Source organism: Octopus bimaculoides, chromosome 20, assembly GCF_001194135.2.
Source record: "Octopus bimaculoides isolate UCB-OBI-ISO-001 chromosome 20, ASM119413v2, whole genome shotgun sequence".
Taxonomy (NCBI): domain Eukaryota; kingdom Metazoa; phylum Mollusca; class Cephalopoda; order Octopoda; family Octopodidae; genus Octopus; species Octopus bimaculoides.
In genome coordinates, this window is record NC_069000.1 from 24,956,277 (window position 1) to 24,967,205 (window position 10,929).

The 10,929-nt window shown below is 34.3% G+C and overlaps 1 protein-coding gene across 2 annotated transcripts in view; it reads right to left on the bottom strand.

The window, feature by feature from the left end:
- LOC106879112 (thyrotropin-releasing hormone receptor) overlaps window positions 1-10,929 on the bottom strand; it is an 86,712-nt gene that overhangs the window by 6,588 nt on the left and 69,195 nt on the right. The window contains exon 1 of one of the 2 annotated variants that reach the window (XM_014928555.2): window positions 2,776-3,613. The exons of the other annotated variant lie outside the window; for it this stretch is intronic. Coding sequence (XP_014784041.2) covers window positions 2,776-3,612 — 837 coding nt within the window. The 5' untranslated portion in view covers window position 3,613. Of the gene's footprint in view, window positions 1-2,775; window positions 3,614-10,929 lie in introns of those variants that run through there. 2 annotated transcript variants of the gene reach the window in all.

The window sequence follows — 10,929 nt, forward strand, 5'->3', positions numbered from 1 at the left end:
TAGATTCCACATTCGAGTTACCTCTATTTCCAGGTCTTTGTATTTTGAAAGTTTTTCCATTTTTTTTAGGGAAACGTTGTCATCTGCTGGTATTGATACATCAATTATAAAACATTTTTTTTCTTCATGATCTTTGACAACTATATCTGGTCTATTTGCCTTAATTTCTCTATCTGTGTGTATTGGCATATCCCAGAGTATGGTTGCTTTCTCGTTTTCTGTGACCTTTTCTGGCGTGTGCCTATACCATCTTTTTTCTGTTGTTATTCGATAGTGTTGGCATAGCTTCCAGTGTATGTAGGTCCAAGCTCTGTCGTCTCTGTGAATATATTCCTTCTTATCGAGGACTGGGCAGCCAGAGATAATATGGTTTATTTTTCTTGTCCATCGCCGCATATTCTGCAGTTATTTGTTATATTTCTTTTCATTATATGGTTTTGGTAATTTCTGGTGAGGAGGCTTTGGTCTTGTGCAGCAATTAAAAATCCTTCAGTCTTTGCTTTGAGTTCTGAGCTTCTCAACCATTGCCGGGATTTTCCTCTGTCTATTTTTTTTGCATTTAGTTTAGCCCAGTATTTGCCATGAAGGAGCAAATTGGAGTCAATTTTTCTATCTGTTTGTACTGGGAAGTTCCAAAAGATGGTGACACCCTCGCTATTTACTACATCTTCTGGATGGTACCTGTACCACTTATCATAGGATTTTATTTTGTAGTATTTACAAGCATTCCAGTGGATGTACTGCCCTAGTCTGTCATGTCTTATGAGGACTGGGCAGCCAGAAACAACATGATCATGTCTCTGTGAATTTTCCGCAAATTCTGCACAAGGGGTCAGATCCATCTTTAAGGACCTTTGCATGGTTATAAAAAAAAGATAAGAAGAAACAAAAAAAAAAATCTTTGTTATCAATATACAAAGTAAGAAAAATAGAGGAAAACTAAAAATGAAATAAAAAAATTAAGAGCAAATAAAACACACGAATAGGGTTTTCTGAAGTCAGTAACTGAACATAATCCGCAGTTCTTGAAACATTTGTCACTATTTACGGCAGTGTTTGCTAATGTGTGAAGTTTGATTGTATTTCTTAATCACATTGTCTGATAATAGAAAGGAAAAATAGCAGCCGAAAGAGGATGGCCAAACTGGCCTATAAAAAGGTAGGAAGAAAACTATACAAATTTTGTGATTACATATCCACCTTCCCATATCATGAACTACCACCTCTTAAACCCAAATTTAACACCGTTCGAAAGGATTGGGAAACTATTCATGAAATTAAAACAATAATGGCATTATCATTAGAAAAGCAGATTAGCCATTGTAAATATTGACTATTACAAAGACACCATTTATCCCTACTACAAGAGACTACTTTTCAGAGAAAAGGAAAACAACTACCAACTATCTAAAACTATAAAAATCTGAGCACTGTTATACTTCTCCATCGAAAAGATTTAACAGAAAAGGAATGCAACTATCTCACGAACTTTAAATGAAATTTCTATGGACTTTACAAAATCTAAAAGAACAAAATATACTTAAATATGTATAAACATCTCATTAAGAACAATTGTAGTGGGCACAACCTGTGAAACATTCAGACTCAGCAACTTTGTAGACATACTGCTGAAACCCATTCAGAAACATATATCAAACTAAGCTTTATAAGAGAAGACTATGACCTGTTAAACCACCTTCCAAAAAAGTTAAGAAAACATCATTATTGTATCATTTGAAGCCGTAAACCTCTACACTATTATCGCCCTTGATTACGAACTCTAAACTATAGAATTCTGGCTTGAAAGTACCCCCTAGAAATCTCAGACCGTGTACCAAAACGACTAATTACTGAAGGAATAACATTCATTCTAGAAAATAATCTTTTTGAATCCAATAGCTTGTATTTATAAGTAAACATTTGGGACTGCGATGGGGACGAAAGTTGTCCCCACTTACATGAATTTGGTCATGGCATAGCTAGAAGTTCAAATATATGAAGAATTTAAGCTAGAATATGGATCAGTATGAAGAATCTAAGCTAAAGTATGGCATCAAAACGTATTAGAAAATTGGAAAAATTACTTGGATGACAGCCTCATTTTGTGGATCGAAAATCAAAATCAAAAAAAAAATTTTATGCAGAGGGCATTCAGTTTTTGTTTAATTCTAGTTTTAATTTTATAGCTGAAAAATTTATTCCTTGAACCATGCTATCTTTCTATGCTAACTTATGTACATTTCAATTAGATATTCTTTCATCATTTGTTTGGAAAATATGGTGACCTATATGCTCTTCTAACGAATATGCTCTTCTAACGGATAATACTGAAAACTGTCAAGAGTTACTGCTCGTACGTTCCTTAAAAATGAATACTATTAGTCCGCAATTAATATTGTTTATTTCTAAGGCGGCGAGCTGGCAGAAACGTTAGCACACCAGGCGAAATGCTTAGAGGTATTTCGTCTGTCTTTACGTTCTGAGTTCAAATTCCACCGAGGTCGCTTTTACATTTCATCTTTTCGGGGTCGATAAATTAAGTACCAGTTGCGTACTGGGGTCGATCTAATCGACTGACCTCCTCTTTAAAAATTTCGGGCCTTGTGCCTAGAGTAGAAAAGAATATTGTTTATTCCTTAACCCATGATTATCTCTAGTAAGTTTTTTAATGTTTCCTACATAATGTACCCTACATTGCGATAACGTAAATATGTTAACTCGAACGTGAACATAAAACAGAATGCATAGCGATAAATTTATTTGGATTGTACTTACTTGTAACAAATTACTTTGTGCACTTTGCATCTTTATTGTTCCACGGCTGAGAGCCACAATCCGACGGATGATCAATGTGTTAAGCGACAAGATGGTGCCAAACGGGACAAAACAATAAAGGAACGCATCGACCCACGGCCACAACACCGTCACTAAATAATCAAAATCTTTTCGACTACTACAGTAATAGCTGATTTTATTGTCGACATTTCTTTCGTTTAGTGAGATAGTCCAAAAGAAGTGAATGTTGATTGCAACGAACAAGAGCAACAAGCCACAGACAACCCACTTTGCTCTCTGTACAGTGCAAAAGTTGTTTACTTTGCGAGGATGACAGACAACAATATAACGCTCAATGGTTACTGCAATAATTAACCAGACGGAGAAATCACTGGAGACGTAACCACAGAAAACAACAAGCTTGCAAAGCCAGGACGTTTGATTTCGTATATCCATTCCAGTTAGTTCGCTTATCCAAAGTCTAAGCAAGCCAATATAGAGTACAACTGAATCAGCAATAGCTAGGTTGATTAGATACACGTAAGCTGTCATTCTTATTATCGATCTTTGTCTCATTACAAAGACAGAGAAGATATTACCAAATGTTCCGAGAACGAGTAATAACGGAGATACATAGAGCAATAAAATCTTGTGAAGGCGGTATTCCGGGAAGAAATATAAAGTCTTTGTATCTTTGAGGAAATCTGATAGGTCTTTGTTTTTACTGAGTCGTCGTAAAAGTTCTCTTTCTTTTGGTTGCAGCTGGTCAAAGATAGCTATCATATCAGAAATGTTATTAAGTGTGAAACTACGTATCAAAGAATAATTTCCGTCCATGGAGAATCTGATAAAACAAAAAGAATAATCAAAATATAAGTAAGCGAAGAAATTCTAGATATATTGTATTGGGAAGCAAATAATGCCATTCTTAATAAGTTTAACATACATAACAAACAGTAAACATTTTAATAGCAATCTAAACAGAATAATTGCTCTCGATTTCACATGTTGTGATCTTGTAAAGATTTCCTCGACGTCTTAAGTATCTGTTTCTTTAGGTTTCGAATAGGAAACCATCATTACCTTAATCTAGAGGCCTTCAAAAATATTATATAGGTATCAATGCTAGGATCTACAACGAGTAAACATCGTAGTCGCTACCACCTGCACCACCACCACCACCACCGCCGCCGCCACCGCCGCCGCCACCGCCAGCACATCACCGCAACCACAACTAGCAGCACACCACTAACAGCACTATCACTAACAATATCACACACCGACCACCTCAATCGCCACCATCATCAGTCCAGTACTTTTTAATTCTTCAACTTGCGTTCGACCACGGTAACAGACAATAAGTTGATATAACTTTAAAGTTAACACCACCTAGCGTTCCTCTTGCTTTTCACAAGAATACTGTAGCAGTTTCACAGCCGTTAATTAAATCAACTACAATACACTTATGGACTTTGAACGAATTAAAAGTAAAGTAAATGAATAGTAAATCGGCGGGATTTGAACCCATAACTTAAAGAGTTGTAAATAAATACAAGAATTTTGCCCGGTGTTCTAAGGTCTCTGTCAATCAATCGCTTTTCATAGTGAATGTGGTAAAACCTTCATTATTCAAGGCAATGATATTTTGTTGCGTGACATCGTTTTACATTTGTCATCTGGAAAAGTGTTAAAGTTGTTAGAGCGTTAGATAGAAAACTTTATAATATTTTCTCTGGTTCTCTGAGCTCTGCGTTCAAATCATGCCGAGGATAACTCCACTTTTTCATCCTTTTAGAGTCCATAAAATAGAATGCCAGTAGAGGCAGTGGATTGGAAGAATTACTAGACTATTAGACAGTATGTCTTATGGTATTCGTTGCAGTATTTTGCGTTACAAGTTCTTGGATGGAGAGACTTAATATGTCACCCAGTTTAATACTACTACCTAGTCCTTGGGTAACTTTAGCGGAGTCCATTCTGTCAATCATTTTAAAAACAAGATGGTTGTTTTATAGAACTAAGAGAGGTCTAAGGCGGGTTAGTATCAAAAGGGAAACTTTCTTATGTCTTGTCCTCTTATCTAATTCTTCTAGACAACATCCTACGTACAAATCAAAGGAATCTCACCACGAATGTTTTCAAACTTCACTCCCTATAATGTTTTCATGCACCCAAAGTAATGTCCCTACTTTGGAATTTATGCTTTTCCGAAATATCACTGCGATTCTAAGGCTAGATATTTGAATCCAATAACTTGACTTCATTCAGCAGACGACTTACATCCTTTAACTGTTTAGGCCAGTATACATTTACTCATACATTCCATAGTAAAACTGCACTTGCAGATAAGGAAATTTTTTCTAATCTTTTATACTGAAGTAGGATTCACCCTCAATAAATCAGAGTTTTCAGAAAGGGTCTTTTCTTCTATCAACTAGAAGGAAAGCTTTTAATATAAACAGCAAACAGGTATATACCCCCACTATAGGATGAAGTGATTGAAAATTTTCACCACCACATTCAAAATGTGGTATCATATGTCAAAGATAAAAAAATTGAAATTGCAACTGTAGATTTTAATGATAAAAATCGACAGGGAAAAAAAGTCATGTGAATTAGGTGAACGAAACGAGAAAGGTAACTGACCACTCCATTATTATCAAAGTAAGAATTTAGAAGTCACCACTGCTCTATTCCAGCAGCTGCCACCAAGAAATATTATACGCAGATAAACTAGAAATAGTATACACAGCTGCCACCAAGAAATATTATACGCAGATAAACTAGAAATATTATACACAGCTGCCACCAAGAAATATTATACAGATAAACTAGCGTTTTAGAAACCATGTGAAAACACTCTCAAACAGATATCAATTCAGAGGATAATCCAGCGATAATTAAATTACTTATCAAACATAAGAAAATGAAAATGGCTAAAAGAAGAGAATAATTAAACTTAAACCCGCCCAAGCAGACAGAATACAAACAGAAATATAATTTAGAAATAGGAAACAAGTAGGAAAATTGACACACCGAAAAAGAAATATAAGAACCATTTGATAATGTACAAATAAAAGCGAAACGAAATGCAATTAAAACTTGCGTGCAAACATCACAAAACAAAACTGTGTCGGAAAAGAAAAGAAGAAAAAACTGACAAAGAACTAAAAAGTGAAGTAAAAAACACAAGAATAAAGATAAAGAGAGACAGAACAGCCTAAATAAGTGGTGTGTTCTGAATGTAGAAAAAGATAAACCAAGTAGCAAGTTTATAAAAAAAAAAGTTAAGATGAAAAACTTAAAATTCTGCATAAATTCAGAGAAACGTATAATGAAACATGTGAAACCATAAACAGATAACATTAAAAATAAAGATGGAAGAATACTGTTTGATCATGATCAGACTGCATCGGGACGAGTTGAATGCCTAAAACATCTGTATGATGATGAGAATAGACCACCTATGCTCGATTTCAAAGTTACGGAAACTAAATCTTAAAATAAGCATAAAAGGCATTAAAGTCATAAAAGATGGAAAGACGACTAGATTAGATGAAATATTAACTAAAGTATTATAAGCATTACATAGCTATAAACTAAATTAATAATAGACTTGTGTAATATAATATATAAGAGAGAGCACATATCAACTGTATTTGTCTCATTACCAAAGAAACGTAAAACACAAGATTACACCATAAATCTAACGAGACTTGTGACTAAGTTATTGTTGAAAATCATTCGAGAAAGAATTACATAAGAAATAAATTAAGAAATAAACCAACTGCAAAGTGGTTTAGACCATAAATTTATGATGAAATAGCTAATTAAAAAAAAAAAAGATCTAGATATAAATCATATTTACATGTTTTATAGATTATGCGAAAATATTTAACAGATTAGATATTCAAATTTAATACAGCCAATAATTAAAAAAAGATGGTCCACAGAACCGTTTAACTCCAGTAAATAACAAAGCTATGTCTTATAAAATGAAAATGAACGTAAAAAAAACAAAAAACAAAATCAGTATCAAGGAAGAACATTACAATCAAACAGAGAAAACTCAAATATTCTGAACTCTTCATTTGGGGTAAATTGTTCACAGAGACTGTCTAGTCTAAATGAAGGAAGGAAGAGGGAGGAGAAAACAAAACAATTACATGGGTAGATAATGTCCAGAATTGAGTAGACTACAAATACAGTAAATGTATAAGGACTGACTGCAAATACAATAAATGTACAAGGAAGACTGACATGGCGAACCATAGAGAACGAATCTACTGAGAGCAGATGATATCTCATTATGATGGGAAACCTCTAAAAAGACAATATAATCAGAGTTAAAGGCAGGGATAAACGATAACAACAAAAATTCTTCTATGTCTTTATCCTTGAGCGTATGCGTCCGATTGAGTTTCTTATGGTTAGTGGAAGAATCTTTTGAAACATTCACTAATTTTACAATGTTTTCATTGTTCTTTTTCTCAGGTTCCTCTTTCAACCCTCAAGTAACTTTTTCAAACGATCCCGAACATCTACATGATCGGATGGAATTATATTTTGCCCCGTAAGTTAGGGTGTGGTTTTCACTATTTTACATCTTTGGAGAGAGCTGGTGATTGAAATATTAAAGGATCAGACAAAATGTTTTACGGTTTGAAGTTACAGTCCTGTATGGACGAAGACAAAATTCTTCAGTGATCAGTTATAACTTTCATTATTCTTGGGTCGATAAAATAAGATAACTATCAAGCACTTGTGTCCAGGAAAAGCTTTATGGTTATTTTTAAAAAATGATTTTACTTGTGAGCTCCTTGGCAAAAAAAAAACAAAAAAAAAACCGTCCGCAGTATTTTATAGACTACTTACTGCAAACCTCATCTTTGGTTGCGTTTTGATGTGTATGACGACGAAATTTTCGAATGAAAACGTGAAGTCAAAACGAATTGAAAAATCCTTCGAGATCATTTTGAAAGAAGGCCACCTCTGAAACATTTCCTTAATCAAATGTCACAGAAATTGTTGCATTATACAACATTAGACAGGTTATTGCTAAATCTGGAAATGCACATAACGTTGGTGAGTTCAGTGTTCTGCCTTTAAGTCGCATCGCAAACTTTAGGGAAACGCCGCCCCTACCAAAAAACAACAACAAAAAACAAAATCCCCCCAAACAAAATCAAAAACAAAGAACAAACACTTCAGTTAGTTTTTTTTCTTGTAATTCTACTATAACCGGAAATTTCGATACGATATCTTGGGATTTTGAAGATGGATTGTTCAGTTCATTTCAAGCCAAGGAATTCTCTCTACAATTAAATGTAACTTCTTCACAAGATAACAATGAGCATCTCTTGCTTTAAATGAGATCCTGGAAAACTACGATAAGCCAAAAGATTATTTCTTCTGTGACCATAATTGTTCTGGTTTTCAAAAATCTTTTCTAAAGACCATACAGTTCTATAGTCTTTTCTGAAAACCAGGACAATTTCGATAACGAATATACCACCACTAACATTACTGGAATGCGAAGTTTCGAAGGCATTATTTTTTTCTTGCCTGCTTTTTCGAGTGAAAAATAACGACACCTTATTGAAAAGAGTTCTTTCTTCGCACGTGTGGCACATGGAATGATCTTTAATCATATCTTTGAAGTCTTCCTTCAAAAACAAGTTCGCAAATGGCCTTGTTTAGTGGAAGTTGCATTTAAAGTTTTGTCTTTTTTTATATTTGTAATGTTTTCGTTTGGTAATGTTATTTTTCGCTGGCTGCTGACCTCTTTATTTTCCTGACATACTGATGTCTCCGCACACAATCGTTTACAAATGCAAATGGATTTTTCTCTGTCATCCATTTAATTACTGGAATCAGTTTTAATGATTTTAATTGTTGTGTTTATTACTGTCACTGCTGTTACTGTTGTTGGTTTTAATGTTGCCCCTGTTGTTGTTGCTACTGCTGCTGCTGTTGTTGTTGATGATGGTGTAGTTCTTTTCTTTGTAGATGATGCAGACGCTGTGGTCATCGGTTCAAATATATAGGGTATGAGTTAAAAGAGATTTGGTGGTTGTTTCTAGCAGGTCAAGCAACTGTGTAGAGGTTTCATCGTTTGATTATATTGTTGCAGTTATGCTGATCGAACATATGTATAACTGATGGCATTCCAACCATGACAATCTCGTCTTTTGAATACTATACATGTAGGAATATATCAACCATTGTGTCTGTTCTTTTGTTAAGCTGGTAGGGTTTAACGTGAAGATTTGGTTGCTGATTTCAGTAGGTGGAATAGCTATGTGAAAGCCCAGGCATATCCACAAATGTCTACACTAAGATTAATGTTTGTGTTCTTAATATTGTGTTTGTACATACAAATGTTATTCCTGGCGTTGAAATATTGCTTCCACTTAAGTAATTCTTCCCCAAACTAGAAACAAATTTTTTATAAGTTCCAAGAGAAAATCAGCTGTTAATATTATTAGATGTTACCATTTCAACTACATAGCTTGATGGAAATGAATGCCTGTAATGAAAGCAGAGTGAAATAGGAAATAAGAATATTCATGATGTATAAATATTAGATACTTCTTTTCACTTGATATAGCAATAACATAACAAGCACAAGATATGTAACCTAAGTTAGCGACAATAAAAATAAAAGCGGTGGAGCCAGAATCCTCTGCATGGACAGTATATACTTCGAAGTTGAAATGCTGATGTAGATTAAACAACAACCCATCAGTGGCTGAGAAGTTCAGAACTGAAAGCAGAGACTGAAGGTTTCATATTGGCGGTACAAGATCAAGGCTTGCTCACAAAAAACTACCAGGCTAACGTTCTTCAAAACAGTTCTGACCCTAAATGCAGATTCTGCGACACATTTGACGAAACAATAGACCATCTCGTCTTGGGATGTTCTGTACTGACATCAAACGAATACAATAATCGCCACGATAGGGTAGGACAGTATTTACATTGGAAAATATGTAAACACTACAAAATCATCACTCCTGCTTACTGGTATGAACATCATCCTGAACCAGTCGTTGAAGCTAAAAATGTTACTGTCCTCTAGGATTTTCCAGTCAACACTGACAGAATGATCCAGGCTAATCGACCAGACATAATTATTAAAGACAGGGAACAAAATACTTGTAGATTAATAGATGTGTTTCTACTGATAAAAATATATCTGTAAAGGAATTTGACAAACTAAGTAAATATAAGGACTTGGAAATTGAAATACAAAGGATGTGGCATCTCAAAACGAGAACTGTTCTTGTTATTCTAGGTGCCCTAGGTATGATAAAAAAGGATGTCAGAAACATCTAGGTATGATCTCAGGAGCACCATGCCTCAGAGAAATCCAAAACATTCAAGTACTGCCTACATCAATTGAAAAACCCTATCCATTTAAATGTCTGTGTTGTATTCCATAAAGATATTTCGCTACTTCCCCAGGATATTGGGTGTTGGGTGTGTCTCAGCAAGTGACTGTAACAAACATGCAGATTAAAAGTAAAACAACAACAACAATAATAATAATAATAATAATAATAATGAATCAATGAACTAGCTAGGATACGAATCAATGAACTAGATAAGATACGAATCAATGAACTAGATAGGATAAGAATCAATGAACTAGATAGGATAAGAATCAATGAACTAGATAGGACAAAACACACACAAATGAAAGAAAAATAAAGAAAGAGTACTATAGACGAGTTAGATCAATACTAAAAACAGAGCTCAATGCTAAAAACAAGATAACAGGTATTAACACTTTAGCCGTCCCAATTATAAGTTACAGTTACAATATCCTTAACTGGACACTAAACTAACTATCTAAAATAGACAGGAAAACAAGAAAAATAATGACAGGATCTAGGATGCACCACCCAAAATCTGACATGGAAAGGCTATATATACAACGTAGGGGTCTTATACATCTGGAAAACGATTATAAAATAACCACCATAGGACTGCAAAAATACCTACTTCAGAAGCAAGGAAAACTAATACAAATAGCCACAAAACACGAGCAAAACAAAAAGCTGTTTTCAGTATTTAAGGAAGCTGACAAATACAAACAAGAAATCATACTACCTAATAAATACGAAGAAGAAGAAGAAGAAGAAGAAGAAG